The sequence below is a fragment of the Quercus robur genome, chromosome 9 (genome assembly GCF_932294415.1).
Source record: "Quercus robur chromosome 9, dhQueRobu3.1, whole genome shotgun sequence".
In the NCBI taxonomy this organism is placed as follows: Eukaryota; Viridiplantae; Streptophyta; class Magnoliopsida; order Fagales; family Fagaceae; genus Quercus; species Quercus robur.
Genome location: NC_065542.1, coordinates 48,385,377 through 48,407,169, shown reverse-complemented (window position 1 = coordinate 48,407,169; position 21,793 = coordinate 48,385,377). Strand labels below are relative to the sequence as shown.

The 21,793-nt window shown below is 35.2% G+C and overlaps 1 protein-coding gene and 1 pseudogene across 1 annotated transcript; both read right to left on the bottom strand.

Annotated features, from left to right (window-relative positions):
- Positions 1 to 108: 108 nt before the first annotated feature.
- Positions 109 to 2,302, bottom strand: LOC126701138 (exopolygalacturonase-like; annotated as a pseudogene).
- A 9,304-nt stretch (positions 2,303 to 11,606) lies between these two features.
- Positions 11,607 to 21,111, bottom strand: LOC126698813 (phenylcoumaran benzylic ether reductase Betv6-like). Its single transcript, XM_050396275.1, has 5 exons — positions 20,691 to 21,111; positions 14,218 to 14,352; positions 13,076 to 13,313; positions 12,348 to 12,551; positions 11,607 to 11,984 (listed from the first exon to the last, which is right to left on the bottom strand). The coding sequence occupies exons 1-5, from the start codon at positions 20,874 to 20,876 to the stop codon at positions 11,818 to 11,820; spliced, it is 930 nt and encodes a 309-aa protein (XP_050252232.1). The 5' UTR covers positions 20,877 to 21,111; the 3' UTR covers positions 11,607 to 11,817.
- Between the last annotated feature and the right edge of the window lie 682 nt (positions 21,112 to 21,793).

Below are 21,793 nucleotides of genomic sequence, written 5' to 3'. Positions count from 1 at the left end.
AGGGAACATGTTAGATGAGATTTTATTTAAAATAGAACCCCGATAACCTATTTGCAAATAGTAATTTTTTCATTCTACATTAGTTTTAACAACTTTGGAGGCATTTCATTAAAATTTGTTGGTACAAGCAGGAGGGTTTTGCTTGCCCGAAACCGCAGGCTGGACGTTAGCACAAGTGGAAGTAGCAGATCCTCCACCTCCCTTGTATGCGAGATCAAATGTCAAAGAGCACCACTTGTTGGCATGGTACACTCTTACTGCAAATAAGATTCACAGCTTCCTTTGTTGAAGAAGTGCCTCTAATTTTCTTGAAGCTAACATTGCTGATCTTAACTTTTGAGGGAGACTTAAAAAAAGAAAGAAAAAAAAGGCACCCAAGAATTTGATATCAGTATTTATAATTTTCTTAAATATTTTTTTTTAACCTTTAACATCAAAATTTGTGTATATATTTGTGATGTCTATAGTAACCTGGTTTGAGCATTGATTGTTTGGGCAGTAGTTTTGATCCATGATGATAGGATTGGCAACATTGTTCATGACAACATCCTCGAAATGTATATCAGAAGCAACTCCAGAAGGGGAAGAAGGCCATGTGTTGATTCTAACACCATTATTTGTATTGCTAAGTGTGGCACCAGTAACTTTGATTCCTGAAACAGGTTGTTCATTCTAGTACTTTCCAAGAGTTCCAATGTTGATACCATGGCCAGGTCCACAAGTTACTTGGTTAGCAATAACATCTTGGGTTCCATCACCAATGGAGATGCAATCATCACCTGTTCCGATATTGGCATTGGTAATGGTGATCTGAGATGAACGTCCCATGTGGATTCCATCAGTGTTGGGGCTATCTGCGGGAGCAATTATGGTAACATATTGGAATTGCAACTTCTTGCATTCCAAGAGGTTGATGTGGAAAAATTTGCTGTCCTTCGATGTAATGTCTTGGACTATTGAATTTGTGACGTAGTTGAACCTTATATTCTATTCATGTTTACAAGTTAGATAAATTAAAACACTAAATATGAGCGCTCAAGTTCCATTTAAGCATTCACTTAAAATAAAGTTTCATTTAAAAAACATTTTACTTAGTAAAACGCTAACGATTCTTTGAATTATTTAATATAAATAATTTTTTTTGAAATAAATGTGACCATTAAATCAATATAAAAAAAAAAGATATATGGTAAAGTTATAGCAAATATTATTACATAGAAACTTACAACTAATGTGTCTATGAATGTGGTTGGTACTACTTCAATAATATTATATTATATAAACAATTCTTCATAGACCACAAGTTTTGTCAAAAGATGACATGTGCGATTGTGATTGGTGAATTATCATTTTTAGATCTAACCATTGTTTTTTCTCTATCGCTTATAGTTGCATAGGTTAGTGTTGTGGCACAAAAAATTGTGTCCATACTCCATAAACTTCCTCATATATAAATTTTAAAATTAATTCTTTTTTGGGTTGTGACACATCACTATACAAAACTTGTCAAATTATTTGTAAAACATCATTTATCATATAAATGTTTGGATTATTTTTTCACCATGAGTAAAGTTTGAAAAGTTGTAGTGTCTATGTATTTCTATGTAGAAAATGATGGAAATGTAAATGCTAATTAATTAAGTTTGAAATCTTACAATAGGAAGTACGTTGCAGTTTTTGTCCTTGTCACACTCATTTTTTTTTTGTCATGCTTGTTGTCCTTTGCCATCAAAAACTCCCCCACCTGACACAGTGAGACCGTCGATACATTCAAAAAAGACCCAACCATCTTTACCATTGAAGGAGGCAACATCTGATGGGGCTTGTAGGGTTCCTTGAAGGTTAAACTCAATAGCACCTTTTCATGGACCCAACATAGTCACTAAACCTAGTTTGTATGCCCTTGCTGAAATCACAACTTTATTTCCTACAATAGCGCATGCAGCTTTCCAAGCTTTTGTCAAAGCCTAAACACATTATGAAAAATCAAAATCAGTATATAATTATAATTTTGCATGTTAATGTTTTATCATCTGGTCATGACATCGATCAGTTTCTAGTGTAAATGGAGTTTGAACCTAAGTTCTCTTATTCAAAGTTAAAAGGTTTTACTAGTTAAGTTAACTAGAACACACACTTCATGTTAATTAAGTATAGTTTATTGCACTACACATATTTATACCTGGGTGATATCAGCATTAGGTTATGCTCCATATGATATAACATCAAAGACTTGCTAGGCATTGGTAGATGCCAACACCAATAGCAAGGAAATTGTTGCAATGCTTAAATTCTTTCCCATCTTATTTTTCTTTATTTCCTTTCTATTGCCAATTTGTTGTACGAAATGATGATAACCTCATTTGGTTTGAAGCTATTTATACTTCAATACCTGAGCTCCACACCATTGAAACTACCCAACTAATATTAACTAATTTTATGCAAGCTCGCTAAGAGCTCCCTTGTATAAACTTCAACTACTGTACTTTTATTAGTTTTTGTGCTTTCTCCTCCACTAATTAATTATCATTTGTTATTATATCAGATAAGATTATTTTACTTTTATATATCATCCTAACTTCTTTGCTTTAAATGGCATGCTGTTAGCCACCTGAAATTTGTTTATTTTATCATGTAACCAAAGTGAAAGTAAGGGGGAAAAAGTCTAGTAAAATCACCATCTACCAAAATTGTCCAAATTTAGTATAGGTAGCATGCTTGTCTACGGTTTACAATAGCAAATAATGAAACCCACCAATATTTTGCTTATTTTTTTAGGTTTCGGGGGTATTTTGGTAATTTTTTTAAGGTTTTGGGGGGTATTTTGGTCATTTATGTTTTTGTTTTAGAGGGTATTTCAGTCAGTTTTTAGGGTTCGAGATGTATTTATGTCATTTTTTTATAGGGATGATAATTTTTTCTCGCTCCGCTTGACTAGCCCCTTCTCGTCGCGAGGGGCGAGAATGGAACAAGTTTTTAGCCCTGCACCATGGGGTAGGGCGGAGATGGTTTTAGACTTTTTAGACCTAACCTGCCCTGCCCCCACCTCATATTGATAAGGGTTAAATTGTAAATTTTTCATTCCTTAAAACCTTATTATTTAAACAAATATATATATCATCTGCTTATTTTATTATACCCAACAAGGCTTTTTCCCTTTTTTTTTTTAATTATTTTTAGCAAGGTTGGAAATAAGGTACCAATTTTTGCATTTTCTTTTGTCTTTATTATAAAAAAATTTATATACTATTAAATCATTTATATTGTATTATGAGATTTTTTTTTGGGTGATATTGTCTTATTAAACATTTTAATAATATTATTCAATTTTTGCTAAAAATTAGTTTGATTTGATAAAATAAATTTATTTGCAATTTCAAGTAATTTTTATTAATGAAACAGGTTTTATTAAAAACAATTGTAATAGTTGTGGGCAAATTAACAAGAAGTAGAGTTTTACGGGGTGGGTTGGGGCTTCACGGGGCCCCAAGGGACAGGGATGGGGTAAGAAAATTAACCCATCATGTAGGGTGGGGTGGGGATGTGGTAAGACAAAACCATGCAGGGCAAGGGGTTAAGACCCCATCCTTCGGACCCGTCTTCCCCATTGCCATCCCTAATTTTTTAGGTTTAGGGGGGTATTTTGGTAAATTTTTTAGGTTTCAGGAGTATTTTGGTAATTTTTAGGTTTCGAGAGTATTTTGGTCATTTTTTAGATTTCGAGGGTATTTCGGTTATTTTTTTGGTTTAAGGGGTATTTTGGTCAATTTTTAGGTTTCAAGGGTATTTGGTAATTTTGAGAGTATTTTGGTAATTTTAAATGGTTTTTTTTAGCATATTTGGTCTTTCTTTAGGTTTAGAGGGTATTTTGGTAATTTTAAAGAAATTAAGGAGTACTTTGGTCATATTCAAGTTTTAGGGATATTTTGGTAATTTTGATTATTGGGTGGGTTGGGGTTTACCCATAATAATTGGGTTGGGTTAGATTTGAGTTAGAAGTAATTAGTTATATGGGTAATAAATGGGTAAATGAGTTTTATGTACCCAACCCAATTATGTCCATCTCAAACCTACTCAAACTCACCCATTTGACACCTCTATTGGCAATGAAATTATTGTGACATTGATTCAGATGTTGGGTCCTTTGATGATGTTGAAAGTTTTAACATAATAGACATTTTACGATTTGGAACTATTTAGCAAAAAAGTAGTAGGTCCTTTGATGATGTTAAGCAACTAAATCATGTAATAAAGGAAATGATTTTTATGTCATTACAAGGCCAAAAGACATTTTGTATTTGATCTTTTTTCTTTTTTAATCAAATTGATTTTCCACGTATTATTTCAAAATATCAAACTTGATAAGGGAGGCAAAAAAATAAACATAAGGGCATAGGGAAAGAATTCATCAAAGACAAGACCGGCCCATGGCCTCATTCATTAAGATCGGTTCGAGATACTCACGATCACACCAGCTACAACTCGAATATTGTTGACCCATCAGGATGTTGTCCCATCAACCAAAAGTAGGCTTTGTATGCATTGGGGGTGTAAACAACCCCACCCACCGCGGCGGTGGGTAGTTATTTTACCAACCAACACGCCTAAAATCAACCACCGCCCTTCTAGACGAGTTGGTACCCGGGATCCTAAGTGGCTTGTTGTTTGGGGGTTCAATCCCCCGCACTTACCTAGCAAAAAAAAAAAAAAAAAAAGGTTTACTGAGAATGTATTGCTATATATATATATATATATTTTTTTTTTTTTTAAGCTCCAATAAACTGTGAGTTTGTTTATATAGAGCCTATTGTTCATGAGTTGTAAACATAAAAAAAATTATGTATTATTGGAGAGAGAGAGAGAGAGAGAGAGAGATAATTTTTTTATATTATTTGATTGTATAGTTTATATTATTTGATTGGATTATATGTAAAAATAAGAACTAGGATGTTGGGTGTATTGTTAAAAAAGTTGGTAAAATAGATAAAATAAAGTTTATTGAGAATGTATTGCTATATTTTTTTTAGCTCCAATAAACTGTGAGTTTGGTTATATAGAGCCTATTGTTCATGAGTTGTAAACATAAAAAAATTATGTATTATTGGAGAGAGAGAGAGAGAGAGAGAGAGAGAGAGAGATAATTTTTTATATTATTTGATTGTGTAGTTTATATTATTTTATTGGATTGTATGTAAAAATAAGAACTAGGATGTTGGGTGTATTGTTAAATAAGTTGGTAAAATAGAAATATAATGTTTGAAGATGTAGAATATGTCTTTTTATTTTTTTTTACATCATTGGATGTGAATGCTCTTAAGTGCATAAAGACCCTCAGATGTTAAGGGTAAGTCATAACTCATGAACTTTCTCTCATCATATATATATATAAAAGATAAAGTGTAGCATTTATTGTTGCTACGCTCTTGTTGAGCCACATCAGCGGCCTATTTCCAACATTCTCTCTCTTCTTCTTTTTTTAACTCTTTTTTTTCTCTTATTAATTTCCCAACTTAATATTATTAACTTTCCCCCTCCCTTTTATTTTTTCATCTCCCCACTACTATCTATCTTAATATCACTTTTTCTCAATCCCTTTATCTTCCTTTATTTTTGGCTTTTCTTATTTCTCCTCTTAATTTAAATTTACAATTCTCAATTTCATTCAATACATAGTCTTCCCACACACATAAGGCTATTTCTATCTCTCAAATTTTTTTTCTTCATTTTTTGGTGGAATTTTTATTATTTTTCTTGCATCTCTACTTTAAATTGATAAGTTTTTGTATTATTTAAAACTCTACTTTGGGTTGATGTGAAGTTATGTTTTTAAGTTGTTATCTTTTTTCTTCTCTTTGATTTCATAGATGTTGTCCTATTGCATTATATATAAAGATAGTATATAAGAATATAATGTTACTTTATTACATAGCATGACATGATTTGGATAATTTGGTGTTTATTACAATATTTTTTTATTTTTACTTTTTTTCTTCTCATATTATTTTCTATAAATTTCTTATTATTCTCTCACTTTCTCTCTTGAAATGTGGTTATTCTCTCTCTCTCTCTCTCTCTCTCTTCATTTTTTTTTTTAATATTCTTTCTTATAACTCTTCTTTATATTGATGAATCATTGTGATTTTTAAAACTTTATTTTGGGTTCATACGTTTTAGTGTTGTATTTTGTAGTTTCCTATTACAAGTAGCATATTTTTCTCTCTTATAGTTTTGTTTTGATTTTTGTTTGAGTTAATACTTAATTATTTTGGAAGTAAGAATTTGAATTTATATCAAAACACAATCTTAGCTATGCTAATCATAGATTGGTATTCGGTCCACTTCATCAATTCAGTCCGATTCGGTCTACTTCAGTCCACTTTGGTCAATTTTGGTCCAATTCGGTCTACTTTGGTCAATTCAGTCTATCCAGTCTAGTTCGGTCCATTCAATCCAATTCGGTCTACTTTGGTCAATTAGGTCTTTTTCAGTCTATTCGGTCCAATCCGGCCCATATGGTCCATTCTGTCCACTTCAACCTATTCGGTCCAATTCGGTCCAATTAGGTCTATTCGGGCCATTTTAGTCCATACTGTCCATTTAGGTCTATTCGGTCCAATTTCATCTATTCAGTCCAATTTGGTCAATTTGATCAATTTCAAATCACTTTGGTCCAATTTGGTGCACTTAAGCATGGCAAAATACAAATTTGGGTTGAGAGTACTATTAATTATTTAAGTAATATCAATTGTAATTATATGATAAGCTTTGGTTATCATAATAATCTCCTTAACAGAATGAGAATTTAAATAATAACTTTGAAACTCTTTAATTTTACCAAAAGAAATTGGGAAAATATAATGCATAATAACAATAGTTAGAAGAATATGGATCATTTTATAAAAGAATAATATCAATCAAAAACATAAAAAATGATAAACTTATATATTTGTAAAAATAGAGTAGTGGAAAATACTTTTTGAAATTATTTAATTTATGAGGAGACAAGTTATCTACAATAAAATTTAGAGAATAAATTATACATATTCAGTATAACTTTGTTATAAGTTTTGATTATCATAATAATCTTTTTTAAGAGAATGAAGAATTTTTATAATTTATTTAAATAAAAATTACACACACACACACACATTTGTTTATTTATTTATAGTACTATTTTTTGCTTGAATGTATAATCAACATTATGCAATTCATTTAAAAGTAATGATGTTAAAATAAATGAGTAACTGCCCTAAATATTAAATTTGTATATTCATAGCCTTAATATTTAGAAAGACTTTCACTTAAATTTAACCGGACCGAAGTAGACTGAAATGCTATGTTAATGTGGCTCAACAAAAGTGTAGTAATAATAAATGTTATACTTAAAATTTTAGATATTACGATTTTGAGATCTATATATATTTAAAAAAAAAATTTGGATTTAAAATAGGTATTCTCAACCTAAACATGTCTTTTCCATGTTTGCAAATGTACAAAAAATGGACCGAAGTGAATCAAAATGAATCGAAGTGGTCTAAATGGACCGAAGTGAATACAAATGGACCAAATGGAACAAAGTGGAACGAATGGACAAAATAGGACTGAATGGGAATGAGGAGGACCGAATAGGACCAAAGTGAACTAAGTAGGACAGAGTGGACCAATGTGGACCGAATAGCAACAAATAGGACAGAATAGGACCATAGTGAACCGAAAGGACCAATATCGACTAAGTAGGACCAAGTAGACAAATTCGATCGAATAGGACCAATGTAAACCGAATAGAACCAAAGTGGGCAGAATCGACCAACGTGGACCGAATAGGACCGAATAATTTTTTTGAATATTTATCATTTTTATTGCATTTTATGGGCTCATATTTGTAATTTCTAATGTTTATTTTGTTTTTATTTTTTAATTCAAAAATAAAGAGTTTAGCCAAAATATAATAAAATCTCATACTTTTCAACCCAAAAATTAAAAAAAAAAAAAAAAAGAATTTTTGAGCTAAACTTGAAAAGGCAATCTACAAAAAAATCAATTTAAGTCCCAATTAGTCCAAAAGGGACTGAAATTGACTGAGTGGACCAAATTGGACTGAATGTGATCAAAGTGGATTGAAGTAGACCTAATTGAATTGAATAACAATTGTTTAATTTTTAGGGAGAACAAATTATACATTATATTACAATTACAATTACAAATAATTATTTATTCTCATGCATCGCGTGGTTCTGCAACTGGTTTCTGTCTAAAAATAGTAACAGATTAGAGCTTTGGAGCCCTCACTACTGCTCAGTGTGGTAGTTTGCCTTTTCAGTGCAGGACCTAGTTATGCCAGACTACAACAAAGCTTCATCACTGCCAAACCATGTCCCATGAATTTCCAAATTTTTCCCTCAAAAGCTCAATTGCTCAAACCAAGGAGCTCAGGTATCGAACTGTGTAACTTCAGGAGCTAGACCTCCTAGCATTCAAACAGAGCTTCCATTCTCACTGAAAAGGTTTTAAACTACATACCAGACTTGCAAGTTATGTGATGCAGTTCATTAGGAAAAAGAAAACAACATAAAATATTAAAATATTTTATTCTCTCTTTACCAATCTGCATCATCATGTATTGGGGATTATAGGTCGTGGCTCTTTACTATTAAAGAAATTTATTGTATTGAGTTAATTAATTGAAATTATTCTTGACCAAATACAATTGGCATCGTCTGTATGCAGCAACTTCAAGACCATTGGTTTTGAATATGCTGCACTTGATCGTCAGTAGAGGCTTTTAAGAGCAAGAGGCATAATACCTTTAAATTTACACCAAGAGCAACTCCAAAAGTATTTTGCTCGTATAATAGGGTTGTCTTATATGCCTTCGACTTGTACACACAAAACCCTAAACACTTAAAAGGCTGAATTTATGTTTTAGAAAACCTCAATTTGATTAATCAATTTTGAACTCGATTTACTGAAAACTGGGCTTTTCAGTCGATTGAACAACTATCGAAAGCTATCGAAAAGCTGAAACTTGCATGGTAACTTGCAGTCTTGACTAAACATATGGACTCTTAAACCACTATACAAGACATTTTTTGCTCATGGTTTGTCAATCTAAAGCTAACCCCTAACAATGCTAATGCAAATGCTCCTGCATCAGTGGCGACTCTAGGAATTTTATTTAGGGTGTTCCTCAATAAGTATAAATTACACAATCTAATAAAAAGAAAATTTTCTATATTAACAAAAACAACAATAAAAAAAACATGCAAATATATAAAGTTTACAATTGCCTTCTACGTGGTTTTCTTATCAAATATTTGTCCATAATTCTAGTAAAACAATAAACAATATACAAAAAACTATCAAATATTAATTATTGTTATTTAGTTGTTTCATTAATTTGTTTGTCTTTTATAAATTATAATTTGTTATATTGTTGTTTCATTAATTATAAAATTATTAATTATTTTTTAGCCTAACATAATTTAATTTGTTTGTCTTTTATAATGTATTGTTTCATTATTATTTAGCCTAACATAATTTAGTTGTTTAATTTGTTTATTAATTGTCTTCTATAATTTGTTGTGTATAATTAAAATGTATAATGTAATTAAAAGTTGTTTGGGCCATTTCGGTACCAGCCTATTTCGATGTACCGTTTCAGAATATTTCGAAATTCCTTAAAATATTATAGATATTATTACTATTATATAAAATAATGAATTAAATTTTATATTTAAATAAAATTGGATTAAAGTATTTATTTATAATTATTTTATAAATAAAATTCACATTTTGGATAGTTGTAAACAGTACAAATGTACAATAAATATGAAAGTCAAAGCACCTCTTGTATGTACAAAAAAAAATCTTTTACTTCATATATATATATATATATATAAATTCTAGAAACGGTAGAAATATTACTCTTGGATAAGAATGGTTAAGGTTTTTTTTTTTTTTGGTAAGACAAGGTAACATTAAAACAGCTAAGCAGGAACAAGTCTATTACAAAAGGAATTCTCCTTATCAGCAAGGAGAATATCAACCACCACAGACGGTGGGTTCAAAAAAACAACAAAATTAGAAGTGGAACTTCCTCCATATCTTGCCAGCACGTTTGCACATTGGTTCGCCTCACGGAATATGTGCACAACCCTCTTATTGGGAATGGCAGTTAACAGCTTCCTGCAATCAGATAGCAGAGGCTCCAATGAAAGATTGGCCTTACTGTTATTCATTAGTAAGACAATGCTTAAGGCATCCATCTCAATAATGAGGTTGTTAAGCCCAAGATCTTTGGCGATTTCCAGTCCATCCCGGAGAGCCCATAGCTCGGCAATGGTGCTGCTAGTGTATCCATGAGCCCGGGCATATCCTCTAACCCAGTTTCCCTGGTGGTCTCGAATTAAGCCCCCTCCCCCTGCCTTACCTGGGTTCCCTAAGGAGAAATGGTTAAGTTACGAACATCTTATCAACCACTCACTATTTTTTTTTTTTTAAATAATAAAAAAACAGCCTTTAGCATTCTACTCTAGATACAGCTGGAAACCAATACATTAAACTTGAAACTTTTTTTTTTTTTTTTTGGGTAAAACTTGAAACTATCTGGACTTAGTAATACGTTTGCTGATTTATTGATCTTATGATTTTTTTTTTTTTTTTAAGATTCATATCTTCTAAGAGCATTCACATCAGTGTAAATGCAAATTTTCCTTTTGTTTTGTAAAAGAAACTTACTTTTTTTTTATTTTACACACTTATTTTTACAAAACACTTACATCAATTGGTTGATTTTACACTTTTTTTTAATAAAATAATATTTTTCTCATATTTTTTTATTATTCACAACGACCCTGGCCCCACCAACTTTAACCCACACGCCATATCTGAACTCTATCTCTTTCTTTTTCTTTTTCACTTTCTTCTTGTTTTCTTTTCCTTCTCCTTCTTTCTTCTTCTCCATTTTTTCTTCTTCAGCATCTTCGTCTTTCTTCTTCTTTTGCTAATGCCGAAACAAGAAGCTAAAGAGAGAAAACTCTTGGCGGGTAAGCTTTTTTCTGCATTTTCTTCTTGTTCTTTTGCAATTTCGGTTTGATTATTTATATGGGTTTGATGATTTTTTTTTTTTAGGAGAGGGTTTGATGAATTTGGGATCTTGATTTAGATCAAGTTTGAAGAATTTTATGATTTGTTGTTGGATTTAAGAGAAGATAAAAGGATTAAGAAGGCAGAGGAAGAGAGAGATCGAATGAGAGAGGAGAGATAATCAGATACAAAACCAGTTCCAGCCGAAATCCACATCTCGGCTGGAACGGACTGAATCAATAACATTGGTTGAGGGTGTTCCTAATTTTGGTTGAGGGTATTCCTAATTTTTTTTAAGGGTAAACAAATAAATTTTTTTTAATTATTATATATAATTTTTTTTTTCAGGTCAGGGTGTTCCTGGGAACACCCTGGCCTGAACGTGGCGCCAGGAACACCCTGGCCTGAACGTGGCGCCGCCACTGTCCTGCATCACTATCTCTTGTATTTTTTTATTTTTTATTTTCTATTAATGCTCTGATATCAGTAGTACTCTTCAACAAAAAGAAAGATATGCGAGAGGCAGAAATAGACCACGAGAAATATTAAAGGCTTTCGATTACAAACATATATTGTAATGAGAAAATGCACCACTAAGAGTAGTTAGAGGTTCTTCAATACATGTTCAAACAAAACAAGATATTGATGAGTACAGAGACTCCTCCACTTGAACTAACCCATAACAACTATAATTATTTATCTTTAAAAATAACAAGAGCTGGGGTTAATTTCTCAAACAAAGTGGTCGAGATATTCTTCCACAGAGGTGTATTTGACATCTGGGTACAACTGGGAAGCTTCCACACCAAATGATGGCTCAATCTCAAAGTTGGTGTGATCACCCTTCACAAAGACCCCGTGGTGGAATCCCAATAGCACATTGGTTAGAATTGGGGACTCTACAAGAAAGTACCACGATCAAAAACAAGTTAATCAACGTTTTTCTCCTTGCCACTGTTAAAAATAGCATTTCTAGATATAAACCCTAACCATTAATGTGAATTTTTAAAAAGAAAATTATGTTTTTACATTCACTGTTCATGTACATTTTATATAGTAAACTAAATAAATGTATACAACATCATACACATCATGTAAATGTGTACAATTATGTGCACTTTATATGAACAGTGAATGTAAAAGTATAATTGTCCTTTTAAAAAACATGAAAGAACATAAAAATATTAACCACTCATTAAAAGTTATCATCATGACATTCTGCTGTAGCAAACTTGGAGTTGAGGACGGGTTTTCTTACTGACCTTGGATGTCCTTCAACATCTTTTCCTCCGGAACATAGATTTTCTCAAGGGTTTTGCCAATCTTCTTCTCCCAAAGGGAAACAAGCTCATTGAATGAGTAAATGTTTCCAGGAGGCCTAAGATAGAGTATCTTGTTCAATGTTCTTGGGTCATCCACAGCTCTAATGGTATAGGTTCCTATGTCATCTTCCTTGTTAAAAATTGCTGCAAGGAGAAATAAAAGTAATAAATTGTGAAACAATGATACATATCTTATCAATTATCATAACTACAATTAAGCTCATTGGATTTCACCTCACTCGATCACACTCATCTCTATTGGCTTCAAAATTGTTCAAGGGTGTATTTGGGTCATTTAAAATTCTGTTTCACCACTTAAGGATTTTTATTTTTGGGGAATCTTCATCACTAAGGATTGATAATTGTCTACTTAAAAAAGAAAAAAAAAGAATTGATAACTAATTTTAAATGACCTGACATTAAATAAAACCTTAATTTGGGGCAATAGATTTCCAATTTCATGTTTGGCGAACATGGCCACACATTTACACATCCTATAAAAAAAAATGTTGCACTAGTGAGTTAAGTTAGTTCAATTTATAAAGTTTTTTATTGTCAAATAAAAGATTTGGAATTCAATTCTAGTGTTTACACAAAAAAATCAACTAGAGTCATGACCTAATGATAAAGTACAATTGTCATGAAAACTTAAAAAAATTGTTGTTTACCTTTGGGATTTCCATCTCCAAAGATAATGACTTTATCTCTAGGAGGAACAGTGGCTCCTAGCTGTAACAAGTTAGCGAGAAAATGGCCAAAGAAGTAGTTGGCTGCAACATAAGTGTAAGGGATGTTGTTGGCCTCAACGGTGCGTCGAAATTGGACCTTAGTACCAAATGCAGTCTTTGCTGGCTCAACAACATGGACTCGGTCCACATCGTTTCCAAATTCAGACGGGAAGAATCTCTGAAATTAAAACAGCTCACCCATTAAAATCTTTTAATAACTATTCAAACAATATTTCAAAGAATACTCCATGTTCTTCTAATTAATTAAGAGTCCCCTCCTCTCTTAATATGAGAGGATTGTAAAAGCCATTAAGCCGTTGGCAACCGTGTCTATTTAGAATGATCCGATTCTATTCATTGATGTACAAGGAATACCCAACTACTTTTTCAACAATAAAACATTCAGTTGATTGTGTTTGCACGTTTCACGTTTGGTATTTCCTCTTTTTTTTTTGCACGTGTTTCAAGAGATATAGAGCACTGTTCAGTGGGTCTCGTGGACTATTTACGGGACCCACAAATACTTTATTCAGAAAAAATATTAAAAATGGGTCCCATGACACTATTCACACATTTAAAAATTATTTTGCTATAGTGTTTTCAGTTTTCACTGTAGCAAAATAATTTTTAAATGTCTGAATAGTACCGTAGGACCAATTTTTAATATTTTTAAATGCATGAATAGTGTTATTACATGCTGCTACAATGCATGAACAGTGATAATTGTCTCTGCACAGTAAATTCATGTGATTTTACTGTTCATGCACTGAAAAAAAAAATAAAAAAGAAAAAAAGAAGGAAACGTGAAATAGAAAACGTAGAAGCACAATAATCTCTATCCAAACCTGCACTTAATATCAATGAGAATCTATGTCTTTCACACCAAGGAAAAACCTTTCTTTTTCATGTGAAGGAATCTAAACCAATTTGAGACAATTTTCAACATGATCCTAAGAACAACCTTAGAAAATGAAACTTTACAAATAATTTATAAAAAAAAGAAAAAAAGAATTTGAATGAATGAATTAAATTTTAGATAAAGTGAGTGGTTCAAAAAGTTTGAGTAATTTAGAGGTACAAACCTTAACATTACCAGCTTCTTTAATGGCATCAACAATCCTGACCTGATCTACTAATTGGAGGTTACCCACCACTGATATCACCACATCCACTTGCTTTATCGCCTTCACTAAACTCTCATGGTCGTAAAGATCTCCCTGCATTTTCATGTTTTTTTTTTTAATTTTTAATTTATTTTAACACCACAAAACCTACCTATCTAGTCTAGCATAAAACCAATGTTCTAAAAAGGCAAAAATTGGTAATTAATAAAACCAATGTCCGATCGAAGGTTGATAACAATAATGTCATCATTAATATAGCAATTAATTAAACTACAAGTAAATGTATTAAATTTGTAAAATCTACAAAATAAAAATTATTAGAAAATATTTTTTTAAAATCAAACAACTTTCAAATAAATTTTCACAATTAATATTTATATGAGGTTTGTAAGCACACGATTTGCGTTGAACCGCAGTTGGGTTGGGTTCGCACGTAAATGGGCCCATACAATATCATTTGTAGAGAGTGGGATCGAAAGACTAAGTCATGTTTACTCGGCTGTGATTTTGTTAAGTATTTCATGCATGATCTAGAGGTGTTCACCCCTTTTGGTCCCTTCCTCTGGAAGGATCTCCCTTTCTTTAGGTTGCATATTTTCCTTTTATATTGGCCTGTCTTCAATTTCCTTCGTCCACGTGTAGGGTCAACATTTCCAAGACTAATACTTGTCCCATCAGTCCCAGACCTAGGTCGTTGAGAGTTGTTGATAAAGTTAATGGGTAAGGCTCTGCTAGGCGCAGGGATATGCATGGGGAAGGTGGCAGAGGAAGCTTTTCTTAGATATTTTGGACTTCCCTTCAAGCACGTCCTTTTACCTTTCTGCCCTTATTCTTGAGTCAGCCGAGGACTGCACTGTCCTCGGCTGCTTCTCCGGGCCAATTTGGGCCACACTATTTTTGAACTCTGGCCATGACCCTTTTTCGGCTTAGACCTTTGGGCCCTTCATCAGCGATTGGGCCTGGCCCGTCAATTGTTGGTCCCCACAATAGCCCCTCGAAACCCTGCTATCCAACTCCTCGGTTGGAAAGGTGGGTTTTGACAATGCCAAGACTTTATTGCGGCTCATTAAGTTCGGCCCTTGATCAACGTCGGCGACTTTTCACCTCCCCAAAGAATGCGCCGGTCTACGAGATATTTCCCTTGACTTACGCGTGATGCGTTTATTCCGTTTGGTTAGTCGTAGTGCGCTTTTAATGTTTTCCTTTTACGAGGCCTCTTAAATCTAGCGGTTACAGATAGCTTGGAGAAACGAAACGGTTTTGCATTTACTGGCAGATTTCTTAGAAGATCGGAACGTGTCACGTACCCTCGTCTTTTCTCCTATATAAGAGAGAAGACAAGAAGGTGATTCTCTCATATGCGAATCCCTTAGACTCTTCTCAGAATCCACTTCTTCCATCTGGTTATTCCTCATTCAATAACACGTCCCCCATAGTGATCAACCATGAATGAATCTTTCCTTTCCCAGAAATACCATACCTTAACGAAACTTGAGATGGCTCGGTCGGGGCAAGGGTGGTGGAGACTCAAGGTTTGTCTCCCCATTCTTTTAGCCAAAATCCGAAGCAGGGGCTCGTCACATCCTATTTCCGGTGTGACTGAGTCAAAAACCTCCCTTGTCATCTCCATCTGCTCTCTCATGAGCATACCTAATAAGGCTCCCCTTCTCCCTCTTTTGCTCCTTTTATTTTCTTTTCATTGCTTCCCTCTTCTTCTCCTCCTTCCCGCTCATGTCCTCCATCTTCTTTTTCCCTTGCTTTCTTCAGCAACAAGAGCTTGTTGAAGTGCTTCCATGTCTTCTAATTCTTCTTCCTTCTCCTTCATTATTTTTGTATAAGGATCTTCTCCTGACATGAACAGTACTGAGGCATAGATTTCAGAGAGACTTTGAAGGCGAGTTCAGAAGACACCTGATGGTTTATCTATTTGTATTACGAATGTTATTACTGTTTTAGCAGTTCATTTTTTGTATAGTCTTGTGTAAGCCCTTCCTTGTACGTTGTAATAATAATTTTTCATATCAATAAAAGTTACTGTTACTCTATTTCGTATGTCTTATTTATATATTCTAACAAATGCGAAAGCGCTGCTCGGCATAATAGTATAGCATTTGAATCAATAATAACTAAGGCCAAAGTAATCGTTGATAAAAAGATGCCACGATAACTTTAACAAAATTATTATTCAATATAACAGTCCGACCAGTAAGGAATGAGACTTATCTTAAAATTAGCAGTGATGGGTGTCAAATGTCCGATTAGGTGTGAGAAGTATTTATCCGAGGACATGTTACCCATCGGATGAATAGCCTCCTTAGGTTGACGATCATTAGGTTGCTCTGCCATCTCCACGATGCGCGAGCATTAACCTTTTCCATTATTTAAGCCGAAAAAAATCCCTTCATTAGGGCAGCTGATTTCCAAAGAAGCCTGAGTCCGAGGACTTTGCAAAACCTGGGCTTTGTTCAGGACTTATACGTTTTATCTTATGCACTTGATTTTTCCCCAGAGGCTTGAGTCCGAGACTTGGGTTTTTATCGGTACTGGGTTTTACCTTTTAGCATGGGTCCGAGGACCATGCGAGCCTTAGGTTCTGTCCGAGACCAACATCTGCACTAGTACTTGGTTTCCCTTTTAGCCTGAGTCCGAGACTTGGGTTTTTATCGGTACTGGGTTTTACCTTTTAGCATGGGTCCGAGGACCATGCGAGCCTTAGGTTCTGTCCGAGACCAACATCTGCACTAGTACTTGGTTTCCCTTTTAGCCTAAGTCCGAGGACCATGCAAGCCTTAGGTTCTGTCCAAGACTAATGTCTGCATCAGTACTTGGTTTCCCCTATCTTTGAGCATTTCCCGAGGTACCCGACAGTGATTGTCCTCGGCCATGGCCGCTGCTCGGCGTCGGCCAAGGTACCTGGGCCCTTACACAAAGCGGCCCTGGGTCCACGAATCCACCTAGCCGATGAATTAAGAGATATTTCTGCAACTTCTGGCCACGTGGTACTCTCTGATGTCACGATGACCGAAGTGCGCCTTTACGAGGTTCTTTAATCTTGTGGTTGCAGCTGATGTTGGAAGTTGAGCCAAGACCACTTTGTCTGTAGTGCTCCTTGGGACGCCGCATGAGTTGACTACCATCATCTTGTCTTTTCAAATAAATAGGAGGGAGAGATGGTTGCTTTATATATAACACCCCTTCTTTCAGTTTTCTCTCACATCACGCTTCCCATATTCGGAGCTCTCCTTTCTTGGCATAACATGTTAAAAACGAGGGTCGGGAATAAAGAACTTCCTCCGCCGCAGAAGCGCCGTGCCTTCACGAGGCTTATAACAGTAAGGCATGGGCACAGGAAGCACAAATTCAGGAGAGTACTCCATCTCCACCGGGAGGGAAAAGAATCTTCCCCTCTTTTAGTCAAAATCCGAAGCAGGTTCTGTCCATGCCAAAGTTTTGGTGCGGCAGAAGAAGGGTTTTCCTCCATCAGCGCCTCTGCTTTGCGGTAGGCATATATTTAGAGAAAGCCCCATCACTTTCAACTCCCTACACCTTTTCTTCTATGGTGTCAGGTTCAAGTTGGGTCTTTTTGGCTGCCTGAGTTATGGGCATGTAAGGGTACGGGGGAAGAATAAGGTCTCGGAGCTGTAGCCAACCTTTCCTCCGACATACCTCCTCGGCTTTCTCCAGCTTTCTTGTATTTTCCTTTCTTGCTTATGTAGTAAGCTTTGACGTGAACTGGTTCCAGCTTTTCATTTGTACACTGTACTATTTCTTTGTCGTAATAAAAATGGAAATTGATTTACATGTTTTAAACGTTGATCTAATGGGCAACACAACTCTGTGAACGAATGTGCTCTATGTATGTGTTACTTAGAGAGTATTTGTGATAAAGCTACTTTGGAGCCTAATCTAATCAAATCTCATCTGTCATCACTATCAGGCATTATATCGATAATTTGTAATAAATCAAAATTACGAAACTAACCGGGATATCAGTTGGACATTCTGTGATAAGCGCGCGAACGTCGTCCAAGGCTGATGATTTATAAACAATCTATCCGAGCAGTCGACTGGGATTTAGGGAGCTCCGATGGCGCTTTTGTGTAGTTGGTTTCCCCAGAGGCTTGGGTCCGAGGACCATGCAAGGCCTTGGTTCTGTCCAAAACTTGTATGATTCTTTTTAAGTAGTTGGTTTCCCCAGAGGCTTGGGTCCGAGGACCATGCAAGGCCTTGGTTCTGTCCAAAACTTGTATGATTCTCTTTAAGTAGTTGGTTTCCCCAGAGGCTTGGGTCCGAGGACCATGCAAGGCCTTGGTTCTGTCCAAAACTTGTATGATTCTCTTTAAGTAGTTGGTTTCCCCAGAGGCTTGGGTCCGAGGACCATGCAAGGCCTTGGTTCTGTCCAAAACTTGTATGATTCTTTTTAAGTAGTTGGTTTCCCCAGAGGCTTGGGTCCGAGGACCATGCAAGGCCTTGGTTCTGTCCAAAACTTGTATGATTCTTTTTAAGTAGTTGGTTTCCCCAGAGACTTGGGTCCGAGGACCATGCAAGGCCTTGGTTCTGTCCAAAACTTGTATGATTCTCTTTAAGTAGTTGGTTTCCCCAGAGGCTTGGGTCCGAGGACCATGCAAGGCCTTGGTTCTGTCCAAAACTTGTATGATTCTCTTTAAGTAGTTGGTTTCCCCAGAGGCTTGGGTCCGAGGACCATGCAAGGCCTTGGTTCTGTCCAAAACTTGTATGATTCTTTTTAAGTAGTTGGTTTCCCCAGAGGCTTGGGTCCGAGGACCATGCAAGGCCTTGGTTCTGTCCAAAACTTGTATGATTCTTTTTAAGTAGTTGGTTTCCCCAGAGGCTTGGGTCCGAGGACCATGCAAGGCCTTGGTTCTGTCCAAAACTTGTATGATTCTCTTTAAGTAGTTGGTTTCCCCAGAGGCTTGGGTCCGAGGACCATGCAAGGCCTTGGTTCTGTCCAAAACTTGTATGATTCTCTTTAAGTAGTTGGTTTCCCCAGAGGCTTGGGTCCGAGGACCATGCAAGGCCTTGGTTCTGTCCAAAACTTGTATGATTCTTTTTAAGTAGTTGGTTTCCCCAGAGGCTTGGGTCCGAGGACCATGCAAGGCCTTGGTTCTGTCCAAAACTTGTATGATTCTTTTTATTTGCTTGTTTTCTGAAGGTTTAGCTCCTCGAATAAGGTGGGGGGAGCTGGCCTGGTGTTTGAAGCCCCTAGGCTTGTCCATGTCGTTGACAACGTGGAACGTAGCCCCCAGTAAGAGCTTATGTTGGAATATTAGCAATATGTCGCCGGTGATATGGGCACCTTCACAGCCCCTTGTTCGACAGAAGCTCAACTTCGCCACCGCTCGAGCTAACATGCAAGCCTTCCCACAGACGGCGCCAATTGTAAGCACACGATTTGTGTTGAACCGCAGTTGGGTTGGGTTCGCACGTAAATGGGCCCATACAATATCATTTGTAGAGAGTGGGATCGAAAGGCTAAGTCATGTTTACTCGGCTGTGATTTTGTTAAGTATTTCATGCATGATCTAGAGGTGTTCACCCCTTTTGGTCCCTTCCTCTGGAAGGATCTCCCTTTCTTTAGGTTGCATATTTTCCTTTTATATTGGCCTGTCTTCAATTTCCTTCGTCCACGTGTAGGGTCAACATTTCCAAGACTAATACTTGTCCCATCAGTCCCAGACCTAGGTCGTTGAGAGTTGTTGATAAAGTTAATGGGTAAGGCTCTGCTAGGCGCAGGGATATGCATGGGGAAGGTGGCAGAGGAAGCTTTTCTTAGATATTTTGGACTTCCCTTCAAGCACGTCCTTTTACCTTTCTGCCCTTATTCTTGAGTCAGCCGAGGATTGCACTGTCCTCGGCTGCTTCTCCGGGCCAATTTGGGCCACACTATTTTTGAACTCTGGCCATGACCCTTTTTCGGCTTAGACCTTTGGGCCCTTCATCAGCGATTGGGCCTGGCCCGTCAATTGTTGGTCCCCACAAGGTTAATATAAAATAATAAAGCATAAAAATTATATTGTGTTTAGTGATCCTTCTAGAGGAAAGTATTTTAATATAAAATGAGAACATTTTCAAAATAAAATTTTAAATAACTCATTCACATGTAAAAACAAAATTATTAAATTACAAATGATTTTAACAATGAATATAAATGCAATGGTATAAATGTCTGAGAAAGGATATTTAATTATTAACCCTTCAAAGCAAAAATATAAACATAATTAAAACTAGTTATTCAACGCAAAACAATACAAAGCTTATGGCTCAATGGTTAGCATGTGTGAGTGTCATTTATTTGGTTTTGAAAACCACGCATATAATTGTTTACCAAAAAAGAAAAAGAAAACCACGCATAAAATACACACAAACACGTACGTACAAAGAGAAACGAAGAAAGAAAATAAAAATATACTTACGTGGAGCAAAGTGACACCTAAGTTCTTGAACTTCTGAACGAGTTTTCCCTTAATGGGATCAAAGAGTAGTGTGTTCTCTCTCACCAAAGCAAAGGTGGGATGCCCAGCCTTTACGCTTGCTTCCACCACGAATTTCCCAAGATAGCCCGTCCCTCCAATTATCAAAATCTTGCTTTTCTGAGTCATTTGAAAGTGTTTTATTTGTTTTTAACATAAAAAGAAAAAAGAAAAAAAAGAAGGAGATTTACAATAACAGGTAGTACTATAGAAGAGACAATAAAGGGTACGTAGAAGAAGGTGGAGTGGAAGTGGTCAGAATATCAAGCTATTTATGGATGAGATGGTGAGGTGAGGTATGGGTTACAATAATGGCCTTTGGTTGGAGCAGAAATGCTTGTTAAAAAGGTGAGACCAATTCTTACATATGTTTTTGGTGAAATTTAAAAAAGAAGTTTATTCATAAGAGAAGACCAATTCTTACTAATTGTCGTTGGAATGAGAAATAGTGACAGGACTCAGGACTCAGGAATCACATGATGACCAAAGTCTTTGGTCTTAAATGGAATAGAAACAATATCTCATGGTGACCAAGAAAACGTAGTAGGAAAGCGGAGACTAATTAATAAAGAAAGAGTGTGCCGCAACAGAATGTTCAAGTAGAGTTGTTGGAGAGAGTCAATGGCGTATTGTTGGGATTTGGGTCTTATGAGAATACCATTGTGCTACTGTTGTAATCTCACTGTCTTATAGTGAAACTTTTTCCTTGTCCCTGTTTATGGATTTAGATATATTATTGAACCATATAATTATTTGTGTCTATTTTTCCCTTACGTAAGAAACTTCGAAAAAGAGTGATTGAAATTTGGTTAAGACATGAAACAAAAATTAATATCGGAGAATCAATTTAGTTTTATGCCAAGATGATCTACCATGAAAGTTATCTTCTTACTTAAACGTCTAATGGAAAAATATAGAGAGATCTATAAATATTTTTATATGGTTTTCATTGATTTAAAGAAAGCATATTAATAAGTGATCAACAAAGAAATTATGATTAGACAAAAGGCTTGGAGTGAGATTGGAAAGAGACAGACTGAGATCCT